Source organism: Myxocyprinus asiaticus, chromosome 37, assembly GCF_019703515.2.
Source record: "Myxocyprinus asiaticus isolate MX2 ecotype Aquarium Trade chromosome 37, UBuf_Myxa_2, whole genome shotgun sequence".
Taxonomy (NCBI): Eukaryota; Metazoa; Chordata; class Actinopteri; order Cypriniformes; family Catostomidae; genus Myxocyprinus; species Myxocyprinus asiaticus.
This window is the reverse complement of record NC_059380.1, coordinates 9,010,315-9,034,598: the sequence shown is the minus strand read 5'-3', so window position 1 is coordinate 9,034,598 and position 24,284 is coordinate 9,010,315. Positions and strand designations below refer to the sequence as shown.

General features: G+C 36.6%; 2 protein-coding genes and 1 pseudogene across 2 annotated transcripts in view; all 3 read left to right on the top strand.

Moving 5' to 3' along the window:
• Positions 1–10,324, top strand: part of LOC127428130 (contactin-2-like) — a 45,470-nt gene extending 35,146 nt beyond the window's left edge. The window contains exons 15-23 of the mRNA XM_051676233.1: positions 71–229; positions 382–531; positions 678–748; positions 901–1,135; positions 1,527–1,642; positions 3,371–3,557; positions 5,811–5,923; positions 7,445–7,613; positions 8,186–10,324. Coding sequence (XP_051532193.1) covers positions 71–229; positions 382–531; positions 678–748; positions 901–1,135; positions 1,527–1,642; positions 3,371–3,557; positions 5,811–5,923; positions 7,445–7,613; positions 8,186–8,289 — 1,304 coding nt within the window. The 3' untranslated portion in view covers positions 8,290–10,324. The remainder of the gene's footprint in view (positions 1–70; positions 230–381; positions 532–677; positions 749–900; positions 1,136–1,526; positions 1,643–3,370; positions 3,558–5,810; positions 5,924–7,444; positions 7,614–8,185) is intronic.
• Positions 10,325–11,155: 831 nt separating this feature from the next.
• On the top strand, positions 11,156–14,798 carry LOC127428132 (acidic mammalian chitinase-like; annotated as a pseudogene).
• A 3,885-nt stretch (positions 14,799–18,683) lies between these two features.
• Positions 18,684–24,226, top strand: LOC127428131 (acidic mammalian chitinase-like). The gene is made up of 12 exons (XM_051676234.1): positions 18,684–18,759; positions 18,881–18,920; positions 19,014–19,040; positions 19,353–19,557; positions 20,852–20,908; positions 21,052–21,217; positions 21,315–21,439; positions 21,943–22,066; positions 22,247–22,429; positions 22,866–22,982; positions 23,071–23,203; positions 23,726–24,226. Exons 2-12 carry the CDS (start codon positions 18,896–18,898, stop codon positions 23,980–23,982), a joined length of 1,419 nt encoding a protein of 472 aa, XP_051532194.1. The 5' UTR covers positions 18,684–18,759; positions 18,881–18,895; the 3' UTR covers positions 23,983–24,226.
• The last annotated feature ends 58 nt before the right edge of the window (positions 24,227–24,284 follow it).

Here is a 24,284-nt window from a genome sequence, read left to right as displayed (position 1 = left end):
AAACTATTGTTAACATTTTTTTTGTTTGTTTTTTGGAAAGTTAAAGTTCAGATACTCCCTCTTTTTGCAGGCCCACCAGGCCCTCCTGGAGGTTTAGTGGTGACAAGTGTCAATGACACATCAGTTGAGTTAAGATGGAGCCGTGGATATGACAACCATAGTCCTATCGGCAAGTATGTCATCATGGGCCGCTCTGCGAAGACTCCTGACTGGAAGAGGATGAGGACAGGTGAGGTTAGGGGCCACTCAAGTGTCTTACAATCACACCCTTTATTTGCTGCATAATACCCGAAAGAAAGAAAAAAAAAATTTTTTTTAAGAGCATTATAGATAATGTCTTTATCACTAATAAAATGTTTTACATATAACTGGCCCCTCCAGACCCAGCAAACATAGAAGGAAATGCCGAGTCTGCACGTTTGACAGATCTTCGACCTTGGATGGATTATGAGTTCCAGGTCATTGCCAGCAACATTCTGGGTAGTGGAGAACCAAGCATGCCCTCCCAGCCTGTCCGAACCAAACAAGCAGGTCAGACAACCATCGCAAATTTGCTAATTTGAATGGAAATTAGATTTTAGAAACAAATTATTACCAAATATTGGTGTTTTCACATAGAAATATGTTTGCAATAGTAAAGTATTCCACTGTAAATTGATGTGTATTTTGTCTTGCAGCACCAACCGTAGCGCCCAGTGGACTTGGTGGAGGTGGAGGAAACCGTAATGAACTTATCATAACATGGACAGTATGTGTCATGGAGCTCTGTTGGTTTAATTTGACATTAGATTTGCTTAATGCATGTAAATCTGTGTTTAGCAGCAATGTGTTAAATCAATGTGACTTTATAACACAACCCTAACCTTATATTACATAACGAGACAAAAAACTATTTTACAGCCCATGGCGAGGGAGTATCAGAACGGAGATGGCTTTGGCTATATCCTGGCATTCAGAAGACAAGGCGTGCCCACATGGACTGTGGTGAGGGTGCCACATGTGGAGTCTTCACGATATGTCTACAGCAATGAGAGTCTGTCTGCCTACTGTCCCTTTGAGGTCAGAATCAAGGCCTACAACAAGAAAGGAGAAGGTCCTTTCAGCCAGATTGCTGTAGTGCACTCTGCGGAAGAGGGTGAGAAACAATAAAGATTTTCCAAATATTTTCTGTCTTATAACTCCTTAACTTACTTGAATTTCATGTTATTTTCTGTTATATTCTGGGTGGAATTGCTTACAGTGTAAACCAGAGGGCAGGCATTTAAAAACTCTGTTTATCCATTTATTGAAACCAAGCTGCAAATATGGCTTCCGCAACTTTCTGATATCAGACAGATAATTAAATAGGTGAATGACCGCCCACATTTACGCTAACGAGGCCTATTCGGTTTTCATCTACATAGCTCGTCCAGTCACAGTAATAAAATAGTACCTCTAAAAGAATAGAAGTAATAGAATTATTCCTAAATGAAGTTTGTTTTTAACAATGTCCCTGATAATTTCAGTCTGATTTTGGTCTCTCTTAGAGCCCACCGTGTCCCCAAGAAGGATTAACGCCACTGCTCTGACTGCTTTTGAGATTCAGGTGTCCTGGGACCCCATTCAACATTTGAACATTAACGGAGTTCTGCGAGGTTATGAGGTCAGAACAGACACCATTCCTCCTTTACTTTAATGTTATGTTTGTATGTAGGTGGTAACTTTTAAAGCAGATACAGTTCACACAATATAATTACTTGAATGCACTACTATTATAAACATGTTTTCAGTTTCTGAGTTCAAAGTCATTTTTCTTAGGGTGGCCTGGGTAGCTCAGTGAGTATTGACGCTGACTACCACCCCTGGAGTCACGAGTTCGAATCTAGGGTGTGCTGAGTGACTCCAGCCAGGTCTCCTAAGCAATCAAATTGGCCCGGTTGCTAGGGAGGGTAGAGTCACATGGGGTAACCTCCGCATGGTTGCGATTAGCGGTTCTCGCTCTCAGTGGGGTGCGTGGTAAGTTGTGCGTGGATCGCGGAGAGTAGCATGAGCCTCCACACGCTGGGAGTCTCCACAGTGTCATGCACAACGAGCCACGTGATAAAATGCGCAGATTGACGGTCTCAGAATTGGAGGCAACTGGGACTTGTCCTCCGCCACTCGGATTGAGGTGAGTAACCGCGCCACCACGAGGACCTACTAAGTAGTGGGAATTGGGCATTCCAAATTGGGGAGAAAAGGGGAATAAAAATTTTTTTTATGAAAAAAAGTCATTTTTCTTTTTTCCTAGCGCTTAAAGTAAAAAAACATTAGAAATGGTGTAACCCTCCGTAGACAGAAAAAATAAAATAAGTCTCAGTAAAAGCTGAAATTCTTGTAGAAATGTTGACATAAGTTGAATAATCTTTTTGATTATTATTTCTTTAAAAAAAAAAATATATATATATATATATATATATTATTTATATTTAAAAAACAATTATCCACTAAATTAAAATCAGGTGGTGTAACTAACATGCAGGTAGCCATTCTGTTTTCAATTGACAAGAAACCCATAAAACAGAAAAGAAACCCTTTAGACCCTCATGACTGTTTTCACGTTTTTTAATGAAAAGGCACATTTTAAGAAAGTAAACGTCCTGATTTTCATGACAAAAAAATGCATGATTTCTGTAATAAAAAAAAAAAAAATATATATATATATATATATATATATATATATATATATATATATATATATATATATATATATATATATATATATATACCTTGAAAAATACATTTGAAAACTTTAAATTAAAATGCAAAGATTAAATTAATGATTAAGTTGTGTGTTGTGTGCACATTTATTCAGCATGCAAAGAAAGTATTTTGATACTTTTTACTGAGTAGTTACACAACTTTACAGTTTTGAAGTTATTAATATATACTGTATAAACATAGATTATTTTTTTTTTTGTAGGAAAAGCTAAAAAAAATGTTTTTGAATTTATGAAACCACCATGGACACCAAGATTACCTTTCTATGAAATTGACACATATGATTTAACTACATTTTTAAATAATATTTCTAATAAGACTAAAGCATTGAATAGGCACAAGGACATAAAAAGTGTCTTTAGAAGTCTTTTCCTTATCATTGTACATAAGCCTGTCACTGGCCTACAGCCAACAGCAATCCAGCAATCAACCTTAGTATTTTTATTCAGTCTACTGTATATTCTAAAGGAATAGGCTGACATCACTGAATAGTAATTTCCATAATCTGTCCATCAGAATCCACTATTCTGTTATTTTTTAGAACAGAAATCACACACTCGCTGTTTTATTATTAAAAATACATAGTACCAGGATTGAGAATGTCCTCTTTACTGTCTTGCACTGGTTACAGATCCGTTACTGGCGGCAACATGAGCGGGAGGCAGCAGCGGACCGGGTCAGAACGGCAGGACTGGAGAACATAGCACGGGTGACCGGCCTGAGACCTAACACTCTCTATCATGTCACTGTACTGGCCTACAACAGTGCCGGCACTGGCCCACCCTCCCCAAGAACCACCGTCATCACCAAAAAACCCCGTAAGAACCCATAATTTGTGAGTTTAGGGACAGCAGGAGGAGTGGTAGCCTTGCACAGTGTCATACACAAAAGTAAGACCTGTTTCTGGATCAGCATACTTTGCTGATTCTTGAACAAAGTTCCTATCAAGATATCATAGCTCTAAACCTATCCCGACCCCTACCTACAAAATGAGAGAGCAGTGATTGGTTGATAAGAATGTTGTTCCAAGAACCACAAAGTTTGTTAATCTCAGTAACCATCTTGTTATTGGACACTTTCACTCTTGGAATAAATTAATCATGGCTGATTGTGAATAAATGGCATCCGTAACTGAAAACTGATTTTGAATGATGCTGCATCCACACCACTAGGTGTCACTGTAAGTCCAAGATGACACTAAAAAGTTACTGAGTGCACCTATAAAAATCCAGCTCATTTTCTCCATAGGGGAATACATTTTTTTAACGATAGCTTATAAACCTTTAAAGAAAGACCAACCGTTAGCTCTGAGGTTGTAAATGGATGGTACAGTATATGCTTCTGGGCTACGTTCACACAGTCAGTGTTTGGGATTGACAACCGTATTTACAGTACTTACAGGTGTGAGTCTTGAAATGTCCCGTTCATACATCAGCTTACAGTAGCAGTCCGAATGCTGTCTGTATGAACTAACAACCGAAGTCACAACCGTATTCTTACAGCTATAACCATAGTGACAGTGACTAAAAGATAGCAACGTCCGTAACACCGGCATGTCTTATCACAATTGGCAGCGCGTTATTAAATAAATGAGTCCAATCGAGGTGCGAGTTCATCCATCAGATCATAATTAACCGACAGTGGCTTTGAATGCCTTTTAACTGCACGCAGAGCGCAGCTTTTGTGTTCGTGTGGCTCGCGCCCGTGAGCAGCCAGTGGAAGACAGCGGTTGAAAGTTTGGATGACATGCAGCTCATTTCTCCATCTCCGTGAGTTAATAAAACCCCAGATGAAACACATGAGTCACATGCGTGTACAGTGAAGCGTGTCTCTCACTGTACATGACGTAACTAACAACTAGTTGTCCAGTACGGTTCCGTTCACACAGCACAGGTTTGCTGAGAATGCGGTTGTGGGACCTGAAAATTTGCAGGTGTCAGTTCGGTTATAGAATGCGGTTGTCACTCTCGTAAATAACCATCCTGTGTGTGAACACAACCGTATTAAGCACTCAAAACAGGACTGACAACCGTATTCTACTACCGTTGAATGTGGCCCTGTTGAAGCCATCAGTCCACGTTAGTTCAACTTCATTTAAAAGAAGTCATGTTTAATAGCAGAACTCCTGTTGAAAAACTTTACTACTCATGATCCTGAAGGGAAACAATCCACCAATCAGAGAATCGCGGCCATCAAAATGTGCCAAATCAGCCCAGCAACGACCGCCTACTTCCATGACTCACCGTGAATGACGTTATCGAGTTGGTCTCCCTACACTCTCAAACTACATATATATTTGTATATATCTGAATATTTTGCAATAAACTTACATTTAAAATATATTGATTCTATTCTTCTAATCAACAACTTAAAGCAATAGTTTGGTATTTTCCCATTGATTTTAATTCAATTGCATCCGCAATGCTTAATGGAATTGTAGTTCATTCCCTCATGAAAGACGGCAAGTACACAGTCTTCTACTTTTGTCTTTTTGTTAAATATTTTCAGATATTTTTTGCTTCAAATCAAAGTTTTATGTGAATGGGAAAAATACATCCAGAACCAAGATGGCTAAAATAGTGGGCAGGCACTATTGTGCTCTATTAACAGTGTTAACTGTTCTTTCCATTGTATTAACTGATATTATTGTGTTTATTCTGAGAGTTTTTTTTTTTTTTTTTGACTTTTGATCTTTCATATTGTAATGTTTTTTTAGTTGTTTTAAATAACGATTGTCAAATGTAATGTCCACCCGCCATCTCTGCAGTTGGCTCCAAGCTGTCTGTCTTCATTTTCATCCTCCTCCCTGTGAAGGAAATAAACTGTCACTTGATCTGGTCACTTAACCTACATCTGTAGATTGCTGTTACAATCATAGAAATGTTATCTAATTAAATGCTTGGATTTTGACCCAAGCAATTGTTAACTGGCTAAAAATTGCTCAACCAGCAATCCTACATGTACTTCAAATATATGTAAATTTGTAATTCCCAGAAAGTACTTTGAAAGTGAGAAGAGTGTGAAAGCCAATGTGATTTCTGGACTTACTTTGCTCGTCTCTTCATTTCTAGCCCCTAACCGTGCTCCAGGGAACGTCTCATGGAAGGTCGATGGCTCTTTGGTTACAGTGAGATGGGATCATGTTAAATCTTTGGAAAATGAGTCTGCTGTGCTGGGCTACAAAGTGAGTGACATTCGCTGCTACCTGACACTACGGCTGCATGTATGATAGTGTTGGGTCATCTGTCTGTATGTTATTCTAATATTTGCTCAGATTCAGTCATTTTGATCAAAGGTGAAATATATAATTTCATACCTCTGAGGTAAGTACTTAATAAATGGGCACATGCGAAGGGGACACATGTGTTGTTGCTATTATGCAAAATCAACCCACCAACCTTAATTCGGACCCTTTAACAAATTATGAAACAAATGAAGAAACCTTTAAACCTCTGTAAAAAGGTGTACTGGGAACAATTGCATGTGTATCTCATATCACATCTGCTGCAGAATTGAGGTTATCTCTTGTCAAGATGGCTATCAAGAAAGCGTGTCATATGCCAACTCCATTATACTTTGACATCAAGTGACTTAAATGTCAGAAAATCACCTGTCTAACTCTGCTATTGATTCTGAGATAAATTCTCTCTTATCACTCTTGATATCTGAGATCATTGTTTGACAGTCATAGAAACTTTGTGACATAAGAATTGTTATCAAATACAGAACTAGGTCTACTAAGAAAGGGAAACTGAAAGACACTTTAATAGACATAAAGAAAAAAAAAGTGTTCACAGTACATTCCAAAACCTTTGAAAATTCCTTTGAACAATTTCTTTCAATAATTATTCAGTTCCTCTTGTCCAGATGTTAGCTATGAATTTATATACTGTAAAAAGTGGTAACCCGCAATTGTGTAATAAATAAAGGGATAATTCACCTAAACATTTAAATTCTCTCATTATTTACTCACCCTCATGTCATTCTAAACCAGTATGACTTTCTTCAGTTGAACACAAAAGGAGATGTTAGGAAGGATGTTAGAATGCCTTGTTCACCATTGACTTTCATTGAATGGAAAAAAGATGCAATGAAAGTGAATGGTGACTGAGACTAACATCTTTTGTGTTCCATGGGGGGTTGTTCCAGTGTTTGAAACAACATGAGGGTAAGTAAATGATGGCATAATTTGCAAATTTGTATGTGTACTATCCCTTTAAGTTTCTGTTACTTCTTTATCTAGCCCTTAAAAATGACTTTTGTTGGTGTAACCCAGGGCCGTAGTCGGGAGGACCGGGAGAATTCCCGGTGGGCCGCTGAAAAATTGGGCAGGCAGTTCTGAATGTTGATTGATAAACTTTCTGTCATGTATTGTATAACAGTTGTCAACTGTCCGTATCATCCAGTGCATAAGGGATCAGAATTGTGTTCCGTATTGTAACAGACGCAGTCTCAACTGTATTATATTGTGTCACGCCCAAACAAATGAGAAAGTGGGCTGTGAGAGACAAAACATTGGCTGTTTATAGTGTTATTATTTCTCTAGATGCAATGAAGTCTTTTTAACTTAATTTAATTAAAATTTTAAATACCATGTGTGGTATAAAGGCATGGGGAGTTTATACTTTTCTAGTAATTGCATAAATTGTTTCATCCTCAAAATATTTATTTATAACACCATTGATATTATATGTTCTTCTGCTAGGTCCTTTACAAGCACGAAGGACATTCTGCTTTGAAGATACTGGAGAAAGGCAAGACATCCGTCAGTCTCCCGCTACCTAAGGACAATGGTTATGTGGTTCTTGAGATCCGCTCTTGGGGTGATGGTGGAGATGGAGCAGCCCATGAGACCATTGTGTCTCGAGACTCAGGTATATGATACTTGGAAAGCAGAACAGTTTGTAGTACTCTAGAAACTTCAAAAAATAGGCATGCATGTCTAAGCAACACTAGGACTAGTATTCAAGTACTAAATGAAAGGAATAGTTCACCCAAAAATGATAAACTCTCATTATTTACTCACCCGTATGCTGTCTCAAACTCGCATGACTTTTTTTCTTCCGCAGAATACAAACAAATATATTTTTTATTTAGATACGAGGTGAATATATCCATACAACGCAAGTCAATGGGGTTCACCACTTTTAAGCTCCAAAAAGGACATAAAGGCAGCATAAAAGTAATCAGTTTGACTCCAGTTTAATCCATGTTTTCTGAAGCGTTATGATCGGTTTGTTTCTCACTTGTTTCTCACAGTTTAAACCCCATTTTCTTGCATTGTATGGATATATTCACCTCAAATCTCCTTTAAAATACCTTCATTTGTGTTCTGCAGAAGACAGAAAGTCATACAAGTTATACAAGATGGCATAAGAGTGAATAAATGATGAAATCATTTTTGGGAGAACTGTTCCCTTAAGTCTTTGGTCTGTTTCATCCACAGGAACTGGAATGATGGTCCAGAACACCGCTGCCACTTTTGAGCCCCTCTGCACGTCAATTCTGGGGTTGACTGCACTCATTCTCATTGGCTTGTCGGGACTGTGATTAAGCCAATGATGAGGCGTTTCCCAAAAATATTACAGATAACTGAGCAGGTTTTGCTCAAAAGGGGCAGGGCTGTGGGTGGTGGGATTTTTTTGATGAAAGGTATTTATTTGAATGGCTGAGTAGCGATAAAATTAGTGAATGTCATTCGATTCTTTTGTATAAAAAGGCTTTTTTACAAGGATATCTGGATGTGTAGAATACAAGAGAGTCTTTGAGACATTTTGATTGTGTTACACATTTTACCACAAGAAGCTTGCCTTATGGAAACTCAAACTTGAGCAATGGTTACGTCAGCATTCAGTTAAAGTTGCCACTTCTTGATCACAGGCAAACAACATTGTCAAGATCAGCCTTGATTTCCTCATTGGTGTACATACACATGGATGTATTGGTGAAATTTCCATCCTGGACATAACAAAAAAATCTCCTTTTTTTAATATGTTGTTGCTACTTCATGGCAGCATGTGAACTTGCAAAATGTTTACCTTTTTTATTTTTGTGACTGTACTGTATGTAATCATTATTTTTATTAATAATGTTTTGTATATGTGTTGACCTCAGAATGATTGTAGCATTCTGCCTTTCACTTATTGTTCTACTTTTTATAGATGAAAGGTCTTCTGAATATGGCGGTACAACAAAAGTTGATAAAGGTGGCTTGGTTTGCCAAAGTTATTACTCTGTGTTATCTTAGTCATTATTGTTGCCATTTGTCTGCTTTTCAAGTGTTACGTAAATATGACATTCATGGTTCGTGATTTACTTTCTTGGCACAAATTTCTCATTAAAAGAACAAAAAACTGGACATTGAACAATGCTGAAGATAACATTCATGGACATGCAAGTTAATCATAATCCTGTTACACTATAATATGGTACACATGAAGTCATTCTTTGGCTAAAAACCAAAAAATTATATTATTATTTTAATTCATTATTTTATTTAAATTCTATAGTTGCATCAACAGCAGCTTACAGTATTCCACTCTCGAAAATAGTTGTACGTCTCTTTAATGTCAGTTTTAATTTGTAATAATACTGACTTTTAGAGGTTCCTTAAGTTCAATAAATATAAATTTCATATAAATGTTGTTTTGCTGATGCTGATTCAAAGGGGTGTTTTCGTTTATTTAAAATGCTACTTTTAATTGTTTGTGAAGGTTTTTTTTTTTATATATATATATTTAGGAACCTTTGAGGGCAGCTACAGCTAATTTAATTAATGTATTATTATGTTACTCTGTATATATCATTCAGGGGGAAATGTCTCGTGGTTTTAATAAGTTGGTACTGTAAATATAGCCGTTTTCACCTTGACAGAAAACTAAAGGGAGTGCTTGATTTGAACTTATCCATCACTTTTACACATCGTCTGTAACACTTTCTGTAACATCTTTACACTGTAATTCCTACCGTATTTTGTCCATGCGATTTTAACTGTATGATTCATGTTCACTCAATTGCATTTAGAACATTGGTAGTCAAAAGCTGTCACACATAAACAAGCATCATCAATAGTTGTTTAGTGGATCTAGAATCAACACTAGTAGCAGCAAAGTAAATGTTACAAATGAGAATGTACAGTAGAAGAGCTCAAAAGTCACGTTAGTACTACCAAACCAAACCTACTGTTTGGACAGGAGTGTTCTCTTGTCCTTGTGTTTGTTTTGTACTCATACTTTCCAGCATTTTGTAATCAGATGTGAGCACTATGTAAAATTCCATGACTTTCTTTACTCCCACCTTTTCCTTAATGAAATCATTCTGCTGTTTCACGTTTGTGCACAGTTTAGCCTTTTGTGTTGATCCAGGGCTCCATTGCCTGGCTTTGCTCAAAATTGGTCTCAGAACAGTGATGTCTCATTATACATTTTCCAGAATGGCTGTATACGCTTACAGGAGTCGAATTGTATGCCAGTAGTTTCACTACTTTGGTTGAGCCTGTCCACTGTGGACTAAATGTGAATAATACAGCACTTGTAAATATTCTTCAATAAAGAACCTTTTGACTGTATTTGAAGAAACTATGTTCAGTAATTATTGGCTTATTTACTGCACACATAAATGCAGATACACATGCATATTTAGGCCTATATTGACATGCACATTTTCTTCTATGCCTGTCATACTGCTAGCACACATTCTTGCTTTATAATATATTGTACAGTATCTATGTACTTGTTTTGCACTGTTTTGTCATTTTGTTTCTGTGCAAATATTCAGGTCTAAGCTTTTTATTTTTTAATTTTTTTTTTTGCCCCCCTGTTTCAGGTGGTACTTTAAATGAGAGGTTATCCCTTATAAAAGTAATGTAAAACTACATCTGATGATCTTTACCTTAATTTATTGCTTTTTGATTGCTGAGCAAGTTAATTGCATTGTTTAATCTTCTTTAAAAATGTGGGTATTTATTTTGGTGGTAATAAAAATTTTTTATAACAAATTCAAAGATCACAACACCTTACCATAACGTGCCATTTATATGACAAGCTATTAATTTATTGCCTAAATCTGATGAAACCAGCACTTATCGCCTGTAATTTGAAACTGTTAATAATGTATAAGTATGCATGAGTATTAACAGCTTTCACCAAACAGCTCATTCTCAGTGCAGCTGACACAGGTAAAGAGACAAGCTTTTCAGTTTTACAACATTTAAGTATTATTTTAATACTTGTTGTAATTTGTAAATGTTATTCATTTGGTTTTGCACGTAGCTAATTTTCCCCTTTTCAAACATGAAAGTTCCACTGTGCAAAACATGCGAAGGCGTGCTAGTGGAATTTTTTTATTTAATTTATAGTTTCATTCATTTTTTTCCAGCTCTAATTCTGAAGAATATTTGTTTGGCTTTAACACCAAAATGACTAAATTAACTCTTTTGGCAGGTACGTTACATATTTATATTAAATGATATGGTATTTTACTATAAACAGTTTTTTAGTTCATTTTTATTTAACTATGTTGTCTTATGTGTAGGGCTGGGGCTCTTGTTAACACTTCAGATTGGTAAGAATCACTTATCAATTACTGTAGTTTTTATTACACTATAACTCTCTCATTGGCACTTTGTCAAAAGGGCCAATGAGAAATGCAGGTTATGAACTATCACTAATATCCGAATTTCTTATAGTGGCCTCTACTAAGCTGGTGTGCTACATGCCCAATACAGACCTGGCAATGGGAAGTTCACCCCAGAGAACATTGATCCCTTCCTCTGCACTCACGTCATCTATTCTTTGGCCACCATCAGCCCCGAAAATGAAATCACGACCATCGAATGGAATGATGAGATCCTGTACAAGTCACTAAACAACCTGAAAAATGTGTAAGCAAAGGCTATTTCTATAGCAATTTATAAGCCATTACAGTGCATTGTAATTACAAAGGTTCTTTGCAAAAAGACTTTGCGCAGACTTGTATTTTAATTTTTTGGAGACAATGCTGTCTGTCGGAGGTTTGTTCAGTGGCATCAGTCCGTAAGTGATAAGCATTATACTTTACATCATGTGCATGACCTAACACCTAAAACATATGACATACAGGCACAGTGTGTACATATCAACCTTGTCAATATAATTTCAGAAATATACACTAAACATAACAAGAAATGAAAAAAATGTAAGTAGAATTAAAAGCTTGATAGATATATATATATATATGGAAGTTTATGGGAATTTTGGATTATTTCTGGGATCTGATCTGCTAGAAAAGATATAAAGACCTGAATCAGAATAGGCTGAGTGCTGAGTTATGAGGTATCTACTGTTGCTTGAAAGCTCTAGTAGGGGTTAGAGTCAGACAGTTTGGTCTTGGGTGGGGTTGGGGATATTGAAATCACTCTAAGCCAGATTTATACAATAACAGTATGTTGGCTTTGTAAATCAACATAATACATTTAATTACAGATAATTACAAATCTGCTTTAAATTTTCATATCATAATCCAAGCTTCATCTGCCAACTCATTAAACATGAGTTACTCAAACTTATAGTGCAAAAATCTGTCCCTCTTTGCTCTCCAGATTTATTAAAATGGTGTCGACACCAGAAACCCACAATGCTTTTATCCGTTCTGCAATGTTGTTCCTGTGTGCCCATAACTTTGATGGTTTGGACATTGACTGGGAATACCCTGGCCATAATGGCAGCCCACCTAAGGACAAGCAGAGGTTTGCTACATTCATCAAGGTGAGAAGGCTGGAAGTGTTAATCATTTGCATGACATTCATTTTCAAACACAAATTTTGTTCACTTGTATTAAATATATAATTCAAAATAAAATAAACAATTTTCATTTACTCACCCTCATGTTGTTCCAAACCCATATGACTTTCCTATTTCCATGAAACACAAAACATGCCTAGGCAGAATGACAGCCTAAGATGCATTCACTTTCATTGCATCTTTTTTCCATACAATTAAAAGTGAATGGTGACTGAGGCTCACATTCTGCCTAACAATCCTTTTTGATTTCCACAGAAACAAGAAAGTCATTCTGGCTTGAAACAACATTAGTAAATGATGACAGAAGTATAATTTTTGGTTGAATTATCCCTTTAATTTCTCTCTGTGCCTCTGATATTTGACAGTATGTTTTTACTTTTATGACTTTGGGACTGACCTTGTCTCTACTGTGTGCAAATCCGCAGGAACTGAGACAAGCTATCGAACGGGAGGCCAAAGACACGAAGAAAGCACCTTTTGTGTTGTCTTGCAGAGTTGCCGCCTTTAAGTCCACTATTGAAAATGCTTATGAGATCGCTGAGGTTTCAGGGTAAGTTTGCTACACCTGAGCTCCATCAAGTTCCATCAAGCTAAAACAAAATGAAAACACGTGAAAAGTATATGGAACGTCATCCTTCTTCCCGTCATTATAGTCAGCTGGACTTCTTGAGCATCATGACCCACGAATACCACGGCCACTGGGATTCAGTGACGGGACACAACAGCCCCCTTTACCGGAGCTCCTTGGACAGTGGAAACAACATTGACATGAATATCGTAAGTACAACACTCATAAATTTACATTCAGAAATTAAAAAGTGTCCAGTGTATTTTGAAATCTCTTTACACAATCTTCACTCTCTTCATTAGAACGCCTCTGTGACATTCTGGCTGAATGGTGGTGCCCCTGCTGATAGAGTGCTTGTTGGCTTCCCCACATACGGACGCACATTCACGCTCTCCACTGCGGAAACAGGTCTTGGTGCCCCAGCCAAAGGCCCTGCTGATGCCGGTCCCTACACACGTGATGCTGGATACTGGTCCTATTATGAGGTTTTAACAAGTTACTTTACCCCTTCTTAGCTAGTCCCAGTAGTATCTGAAAATAAATTATCTAAAACAGTGGTTCTTTCTGCCAAAAATTATATTAGTGTTTGCCATATTACCAAGTCACAAATGAATTTATACCAAAATACCATGAATAAGATAAGCCTATTTATTTTGCTATCCTAACTGTGCACAATTATATGTTTAGATGCATTTTATCAGAGGCCGTGTATAATTTTATAAAAGCACTTACACTTTCTTTTGTTAAAACTTGTACAATACATAATTTGAGCTGTATTTGAGAGTATTTTAACGTTTACAAATTGGCCCCATTCACTTCCATTGTAAGTGCCTCACTGTAACACGGATTTCTGTCGAAATTAATTTTTGTGCTAATCAACATTATGCCACTAATGCTGTCAATATTAACTTGGATTGAACCCAGAATATTCCTTTAAGTGAATCACTTAACAGAATCTAGGTCTAATGCTTTTTAAAGTTTTACTTTGCTAGATGTGTCAGAACAACACAAAGCTAATGGAATGTTATTTGGTCCGCAGATCTGCCCCATGGAAACAAGTGCCACATTGGGATGGATTGAAGAGCAGAAGGTGCCCTATGCAGTTCAAGGACAGGCTTGGGTGGGCTATGACATCCGTGAAAGCTTTACGGCTAAGGTAAATTCGCATTTGTCTGCCAATTATGCATTGAAATTTCAGGCAATGCAAGGTTGGACTGATGTCCCCTTATTCTGATTACTCTTTTTCAATAACTGCTTGAACAGGTGCAGTGGCTGAACTCTATGAACTTGGGTGGAGCCTCAGTGTACACCTTAGATTTGGACGATTTTGCTGGCCGTTTCTGTTACCAAGGAGCTTACCCTCTTGTCACACATCTGCGCAACTCACTAGGTTAATAAACGCTTTGCAAGGCTAATCATGTGATAATGTAGAAAAAAATATGTTTCATTTCAAGCCATTCTTATAAAGCAAAAAATGTAATTCTGTCCTCTCTCTTTTCACAGGTTTCCCTCCCAAACACACCACTATACCAGGACCCACCACAACCGCAGACCCCCTCACATCCTTCTGTGCTGGTAAACCAGATGGCTTGTACCCCAACCCTGCTGATCAGAGCACTTACTTCCACTGCTTCCGTGGAAACACATATCTGCAGAAATGCCAGCCTGGCCTGGTCTTTGTTGATGCTTGTAAATGTTGTGACTGGCCTTAAGCAGAACATCACATATTGCAAAATAAGTGCACTGCTTCTGTTGAAATCCATTCATTCTGTTCGATAGAGCTGTCTAGAATTCTCTTGTTGTAAAAATTATGTCCTCTTATTCCTTTCTCTTTCAATAAAAATATTTATAGCAGTCAGAATTATTACATCTTCTTTAAACTACACAAAGCTGCTCATCTAAAGAATAAAACAATGCTAACGACAGACCATTTTTTTATGAATAATCTCATGAAGCTGTGCAATTTTGCTTCTGTTATTCACATTTAGTTCATAAAATTCTTACCATGAAAACTTGAAAACCATTTTAGTTTTAATTCTCAAGGTTTAATGCTGAAGTCAACACACTGACCCATGAGTGTCGAATCTGCTCTCAGTTACCAACAATCTGGCCACTATTAGCAATGATACCCTACTGTACCCAGGAGCATTCACTAGAAATGATGACACCATATATGCATGAAAGCAACTAACAAAATATTTAAAGGCTATGGTGTGAATGTGTAAAAAATGAATGTGTTATAAAACTGCTAGACTTTAGGGGTTGAAAGTGTCTAGTCAAACTGCTTACTTGTCGGTATATATAGCTGGTGCCACAGCCAACTAAGCAGACCAAGCTTTGGAGTATATAATGGTATTCAGGGTTGGGAGGGTTACTTTTGAAATGTATTCCACTACAGATTACAGAATACATGCTGTAAAATGTAATTTGTAACGTATTCCGTTAGATTACTCAAGATCAATAACATATTCTAAATACTTTGGATTACTTCTTCAGCACTAGTAGATTTTTTCACTTGTTTTGACTATAAAAACTCTGCCAGTACAGTAAGACAAAATACACATGTTAAAAATACATTCTCTGAAAAACCTAAATATCTTATGCAGTGTTGTTTCTAAAACAAGATGAATCAAATTGATCTTGTTTTAAGGATTTTTAGATATTTTTACAGGAAAACAATACAAAAAATATTATCAAAAATATGATTTTTGCCCTAATATCAAAGGTCTTACTAGAAAAAAAGAAAGTATGATCCAACGTGAATTTTCTTGTTAAAAAACTGGTATCATGTGCATGTAAAATGGCTAGAAATAGCATTTTAGCTTAACGAAAAGCTGACAGTTTACACAAGGTTTATTTCTATTTCTTCTGCTCCAAACTTACTTCAAACTTACTTCTCTGTCTGCTCGTATGAATGTAACACATCATAAGAAAGTATTTCACTGCTGTTCAAATGCACTTCAGATCGCATCATTTATATGTATAAAATGACTTTGCCATGAGCTACTGGAGGGACAATGGCACCCCTGTAGAGAAACTCAGAATGGATTTCACAACATACGGTCGCACTTTCCGTCTGACGACTTCAGAAACTGGAGTTGGAGCCCCAGCTAGTGGACCTGCTGCAGCAGGAGCCTACACTCGCGAGGCCGGATTCTGGTCTTACTATGAGGTGGGATCTTTAGAACAACCATTTAGTCCACAATATAAGGCCATAAAGTTAAAGGGTTATTTCATCCAAAAATGAAAAAATTATCATGTTGTTCCAAGCCCTTATGACTTTCTTTCTTCGGTGGAACACAAAAGGAGATGTTTGGCAGAATGTTAGGGACTGACAGCCTCAGATACCATTCACTGCCATTGTACGAGGAAAAAAAGATGCAATGAAAGCCTAAATTCTGCCTAAAGTCTTCTTTTGTGTTTCTCAGAAGAAGAAAAAAAAAACATCATACACATTTGGAACAACATGAGGGTGTATAAGCATTGACAGAATTTTAATTTTTGGGTGAACTATTCCCCTAAAAGTAATAATAGTCACAAAAAAATATAATTCAATGAAAATGCAAAGCCTTGCCCAACATCTATTATTACTGTCGACTTCTACATAGATCTGTGGCTTCCTTGAAGGAACAAAAATCCAGTGGATTGATGATCAAAAGGTGCCTTATGCCACAAAAAACAATGAGTGGGTTGGATTTGACACCAAGGAGAGCTACGAAACTAAGGTACGTTTGAGCTTTTACTGAGGATTGGGTTCGTTGACACCATTTGCCAGCAACTGATCACAAACTCCTTCATTCTTTGCCTCTCAAGGTCCGTTATCTGAAAGAAAAGAAATTTGGAGGAGCCTTTGTGTGGGCCCTTGATCTGGATGACTTTGCTGGACAGTTTTGTGGACAGGGGAACCATCCTCTCATGGGTCATCTGCGCAATCTTCTGGATATTGGTAAGAATTCACAAGCTGTCATTGCAAAACTGGCCACTAACTGCTTACATAAAGCATTTTGTACAATGCACTCATTGTGTTAATATGTGTTGTTATATTGTGTTTACATGTTTTCCATCTGAAAGGACTAAATATTAAATGAAACAAATGACAATAAAATGCAGTAAATAAAAAAGTAATCTCTTCTAACTGTAGTGGAATACAGTTACTTATATTTTGTATTTAAAATAGGTATTCCCGTTACATGTATTTCGTAACTCCCAAACCCTGATTGTATTATATTAGAAATAAATGAGCTTTAAATAAATAAATATGTCCTGAACATTTTGGGGGCATTATCCACTACTTTCCCAGACTTTCCTGTTTTCTGCAGATTGCACCCATTCTCACTTGCCCACACATAATATTAAGAGCATCTTACAATAGTATATTATATTAACTTTTAAAATTATAAATATATAATATTATTAACACTTATCAGACAAGCTCCTACTCCCACCAACCATTAAGACAATTTTTGACTAAATTAGTTACTTCAAAAGTAATCTAACTGATGTTATCACCAATAGTTACGATTTTAAATGTATTCTCAATCTGTATATTAAAAACAGTGTTCTCGCTGAGTAGCCCATAACTTCTGTACTCCAAGGAATATAATACACAGTAAACTGAAAAAAGTCTGCCCTCTGGGATCATTCATCTTGCCAAGATAACCTGAAAGGAACAGTTATGAAATTGCAAATTACCTTGCTACCTCATAAACTAAGCCTCTCCTGATAATGTTACACAACCATAAGTCCCTAGAATATTTTTCTATTACACCTAAGCTGATAAACTACTTTTAGAATACTTTATATAGGCACAGATTTAATCAAAAAAAAAAAAAAAAATTTTTTTTTTTTTGTTTTTCCAGATGTAATAGTATCACTTACTGAAACAGATTTGTATTTATTCATTGAAATTCATGTGAAATTAAAAAAACTTTTTAAAGTGCTGGTTTACAAAAAGATCACAAAGAGTCACATTGACGGCAACAGACTGAAAATTCTAATTTTAACAGTGTATTATGTGGTGTTGATAGCACACAAAACTTATATGACAAAATTATCTTTACAAAGACCCCTGCACATCATATTGATCCCATAAATGTTTGGTGTGCTAAACACTGCATGGAAACCTTCCATTTTGATACCACATCTTTTATAGTCATCAGAAGAACTAGAAGAACTCCGGAATAACTATATTTTAGTTATTTTCGTGCACTGAATATTTAGGAAACAATTCCAAAAATAAAACTCTCAGATTGTGTAAGTTCTATTCACAGTTTTTGACTTAAAAGATTGCTTAGATCATTTGTTTATTAGAGTTGAAAGGCAACAGCATGAATTGTTTTGGGGGTTTTTCATAGATGCATGACATTGCAATTTCCATGGTAACATAATAAGATAAAAGACATATTGGCATCTTAATGCACATTATATCATAGCGGTCAATTTTCATCTTATCTGATTTTAACTTTACACAAATTGTACTGAAAAGAGCAAAGGTATTAAAGAGTTTTGCATGCTAAAGTCATTTCAGTCCATAGTTTACAAGAGATACCATATCTGTCCCAATAAATCATCCCATATTCGAAGGCATAGACAACACCCAGCTCTCCTCGAGACCTATAAAAACTTTGGGGTCTTGATGTACTTTACACATTTGTCTTGCTTGAGGTGCCCCAGGTATGTTATGACCTCCACAGAATTTCTAAGTTGAGAATTTTGCTTCAAATGTATATTTCTGCTATCATTCTCAATGTAATTAAGACATTATTTTCTTTGTTACATGTGCACTTTTTAAAAGAAATTGGATTTGGAAATGGGGAAACTTACACTCATAGCAGGTAAGAGTAAATATTGTTTATTTCTACGCTTGTATTAATGTTTTATGAATTCTATTATATTTTCCATTTACATAATATCATTGCACATTCTAGGCTTGGGCTTGGTGCTCTGCCATGTTGGTGAGTCAATTAATATATATTGCATGAATTTACAACACTAAAGTTGTCATTTTAATGAACTATCAAGGATTGCTTTTTTGAGATCAGAGAGATGATAGTCTCTGAAAGTTTCATTATTCTAGAGAGATGAATGCATAATTAGTCAGCTTTTAATGGTTTATGGGGGTAATTTTGGCTATCAGTATTTCAATTCCTCAATAATGGGTCTCACTCCATTACAGCTATTAATATTTCAGTGCATAAATGTCAGTACAAGAGCTTCACACATTGACTTTGTAGCTAACTAGTGCATCTTTGTGTATCCATGACCAGCCTTTTCAATGGAAATGGCCTGCTACTTTACAAACTGGTCTCAGTACAGACCTGGAATTGGGAAGTATATGCCCTCAAATGTCGACCCCTTCCTTTGTACGCACCTTATCTATGCTTTTTCAATCATCAACTATGCCAACGAGCTTGTCACTTATGAGTGGAATGATGAGACTCTCTACAAGTCTTTTAATGACCTCAAGAACACGTATGTATTATAATTAAGTAAAGAAAAATACAAACTTTCACTTAATGATCTTGCTTAAAATTTTTCAGATGATAATGTTCCCATACTTTTTAAAGGGGCAGCAAAAAATGACAATTTTGTCACCAGTATGACTCTCTTTCTTCTGTTGAACACAAAAGGAGATGAAAGGTAGAATGACAACTTCAGTCACCATTCACTTTCATTGTATGGAAAAAGTTAAATGAAAAGTGAATGGTGACTGAGGCAGTCAGTCCTTAAAGTGATAGTTCACCCAAAAATGAAAATTCTCTCATCATTTACTCTCGTGACATCCTAGACATGTATGACTTTGTTTCTTCTGCAGAACACAAAGACTTTTACAAGAATGTCTCAGCTTTATTGGTCCTTGCAATGCAAGTGAATGGTGACCAAAACTTTGTAGCTCCAAAAAGCACATAAATTCAGCATAAAAGTCATACACACGACTCCAGTGGTTTAATTCAAGTCTTCTGAGGCGAGCTAATCGGTTTTGGGTGAGAAAAGACTAAAATGTACCTCCCTTTTCACTGTGCGTCTTGCCATTGCAGTTTCTTGGAACAATCATGATTTTAAGCTTGATTACGCTTCCTAGTGCTTAACATATGTGCAGAGCACTAGATGGTGCTACAGGAAGTGTTATCAAGCTTGAAATCATAATAACTAAGGCGACTGCAGAAGTCAAGATTTATAGTGAAAATGGAGTTACATTTTGGTCTTTCTCACCCTAAACAGATTAGATCACTTCAGAACACATGAATTAAACACCATGGATTACTTCTATGCTGCCTTAATGTGCTTTTTGGAGTTTCAAAGTTTTGCTCACCATTCACTTGTATTGAATGGACCAACAGAGCTGAAATATTCTTCTAAAATTCTTCATTTGTGTCATGCAGAAGATTGAAAGTCATACACATCTGGAATGACATCATGGGTGAGTAAATGATGAGAGAATTTTAATATTTTGGTGAACTATTCCTTTAACATTCTTCCTAACATCTCCTTTTGATTTCCAGAGATGAAAGAAAGTCATACAGGTTTGGAAAACATGAGGTTGAGTAAATGATGACAGATTTTTTTATTTCAAGTGAACTATCCTTTTAAAAAGCTATTTCTCTTAAAGACTTCAAAGCAAAAGATTATGACTGAAATTGTAAGATTCTGTATTTTATTAAATAATTATTCTGAAGACTTATAAATGTAACATTTACTGTAGCTGCAGTTAGAAATGTTAACTTAAAATTACTCTTTGCTGAAATTTCTCCATATATCCTCACAGAAATCCCCATCTTAAGACTCTTTTAGCTGTTGGCGGGTGGAACTTTGGTTCAACACAGTAAGCATTCATTAAAAATAATATAAGTTATTATTTGTCCTGTCATAATCTGGAATAAACTATCTTGAGTTTGTTTGTTTTTTTAAGCACCATGTCAACCATAATGCAAAAACTTAAAAGATTGTATCTCAAATCTATCTCAGGTTCTCCATCATGGTGTCCACTCCAGCAAACCGTCAAAAGTTCATCAAGTCTTCCATCTCGTTCTTGAGAACTCATGGATTCGATGGTCTTGACTTGGATTGGGAATACCCTGGATCGAGAGGCAGTCCTCCCGAAGACAAACAAAGATTCACACTGCTGTGCAAGGTCAGATTAGAGTCAAAGCCATTTTCAAGCACCTATGTGGTACATTTTCATGACCTATTCTCTTTTAATGTTTACTAAATTATTTTTCTCTTTGCAGGAACTTACTGAGGCCTATGAGGCCGAGAGCATAGCTACTCGCAGACCTAAACTAATGCTTACTGCTGCTGTAGCAGCTGGCAAAGGGACAATTGATGCCGGATACGAGATTGCAGAGATTGCCAAGTAAGTATGATGATTCCTGTCCCAGCTTAATATGGATAGATTACTATGAGTAAGCCATTCGAAGGTTGTTTCCTATGTAAAGTATTAACACTGTGGCGCTATCAAAACATTGCTCTGTTTGGTTGAGCATCCCGACCAGCCCAACATAGCAAAACACTGGTTTAACCAATGCTGTCAGTGTGGGGTGGGACTATCTGTTTGTGATTTAAAATGCATTTAAGATTCGAATTGGCTAAGAATAAATGTATCTGGTAGTTCAGATCACATATGTTTCAGCCAAATCCTGCTTTAGTTTTTATAAACAAGATCAAGTGCAGAACAATTTACTCACCGACATTAGCATCATCATGGAAGTCTCTTATATTTGCATATAATATAGAATTTTAAATCAGATTTATATCTGCTTAACAGAGACAAAATTATGTGGGCAAGTGTAAATGAAATGTGCATATCAGTACCCAATCGGATAGAAATGCTGACTTGTGAGGACTTTTTTGTCCTAGGTACCTGAACTTTATCAATATCATGACTTATGACTTCCATGGAACTTGGGAAAGATTCACAGGACACAACAGCCCTCTGTATCAGGGGTCAAAAGATGAGGGAGACCTGATCTACTTCAATACTGTAAGAACTGATATCATCAAATACTGATGCAAATTTTATGAGCTTATTTTCTGAGATGTACGACTTGTAATATAGTTTCACCTGAGATTTTCAAACCTCCCAAATAAAGGTAAAAAAAAAACATGTAACTACACAATGTATCATTTCCACATTTGAAAAATGACAACTCTCCATGTTCAGGACTTTGCCATGAGCTACTGGAGGGACAATGGGACCCCTGTAGAGAAACTCAGAATGGGTTTCGCAACATACGGTCGCACTTTCCGTCTGACGACTTCAGAAACTGGAGTTGGAGCCCCAGCTAGTGGACCTGCTGCAGCAGGAGCCTACACTCGCGAGGCCGGATTCTGGTCTTACTATGAGGTGGGATCTTTAGAACAACCAGTTAGTCCACAATATAAGGCCATAAAGTTAAAGGGTTATTTCATCCAAAAATGAAAAAATGATCATGTTGTTCCAAGCCCGTATGACTTTCTTTCTTCGGTGGAACACAAAAGGAGATGTTTGGCAGAATGTTAGGGACTGACAGCCTCAGATACCATTCACTGCCATTGTACGAGGAAAAAAAGATGCAATGAAAGCCTAAATTCTGCCTAAAGTCTTCTTTTGTGTTTCTCAGAAGAAGAAAAAAAAAACATCATACACATTTGGAACAACATGAGGGTGTATAAGCATTGACAGAATTTTAATTTTTGGGTGAACTATTCCCCTAAAAGTAATAATAGTCACAAAAAAATATAATTCAATGAAAATGCAAAGCCTTGCCCAACATCTATTATTACTGTCGACTTCTACATAGATCTGTGGCTTCCTTGAAGGAACAAAAATCCAGTGGATTGATGATCAAAAGGTGCCTTATGCCACAAAAAACAATGAGTGGGTTGGATTTGACACCAAGGAGAGCTACGAAACTAAGGTACGTTTGAGCTTTTACTGAGGATTGGGTTCATTGACACCATTTGCCAGCAACTGATCACAAACTCCTTCATTCTTTGCCTCTCAAGGTCCGTTATCTGAAAGAAAAGAAATTTGGAGGAGCTTTTGTGTGGGCCCTTGATCTGGATGACTTTGCTGGACAGTTTTGTGGACAGGGGAACCATCCTCTCATGGGTCATCTGCGCAATCTTCTGGATATTGGTAAGAATTCACAAGTTGTCATTGCAAAACTGGCTACTAACTGCTTACATAAAGCATTTTGTACAATGTACTCATTGTGTTAATATGTGTTGTTATATTGTGTTTACATTAAGGGTGGATGGTTAGATGGTAACCATTGTTCTGTAAAAAGTCTTGCGAGATTCACATAAAATGTTCATACACTGTGTTTATTTGGAGTCCCGCAGTGACCCAACCTTTGCCCCTAACCCTAACCTGTGTGGCAGAAAATGCTAATCTTATTATTAACCTAATAAGCTTATACAATTTTTAATGTTGAAAATGTGTTAATATATGTAGAAGTGAACATTTACCAAGATGAATAAATACTATTCAAGTTTTGTACAGCGTTAGTTCATGTTAACTATTGTGTTAACTTTTGTTAATGAATGCAACCTTATTGTAAAGTTTTACCAGGTTTTTATTATCTACCCTTAAAAAACAACATCAAACAAACATCACAAAACAAACAAAAATAATGCTCATCAATATACTCTTTTTCAGAATTACCCCCACTGCCTCCAACCACCACTCCCAGACCTGGCGCATCATCCACAAGAACCACCACAACAACTACCACAACCACCACTCATGCTCCAGGACCAGGATTCTGCAATGGAAAGCCAGATGGACTTTACCCTCACCCTGATGACCCAAAAAAGTTTTATAACTGTGCAGGAGGCAACACTTACATGAGTTCCTGTGCTGAGGGTACAGTGTTTGATAAAAGCTGTAGTTGCTGCAGTTGGCCCAGACACTAAGGGATCATCGCTAATGTACAACCTAATGACAAACCATCTACGGACTCTGAAAAAGGATGCTGCAAATTTGCATAGGCACACAAATGTAACTTTATAATGGAACATTAGTGTAGTCTCCTTTCTGTGCTTCTTCTTTCCGTTTGAGTGTATATTGAAAGTGTATAATGCCTCTTTTTGAATGATTGTAAATCTGTTTCTTTTTCTTTTTTGCTATGAAGAAATGAATAAACTGACTTACCATCTATGGAGACTTTTATGAAATCAAGATGTTATGTGACAGATGCAAGTACAAACTGCACACT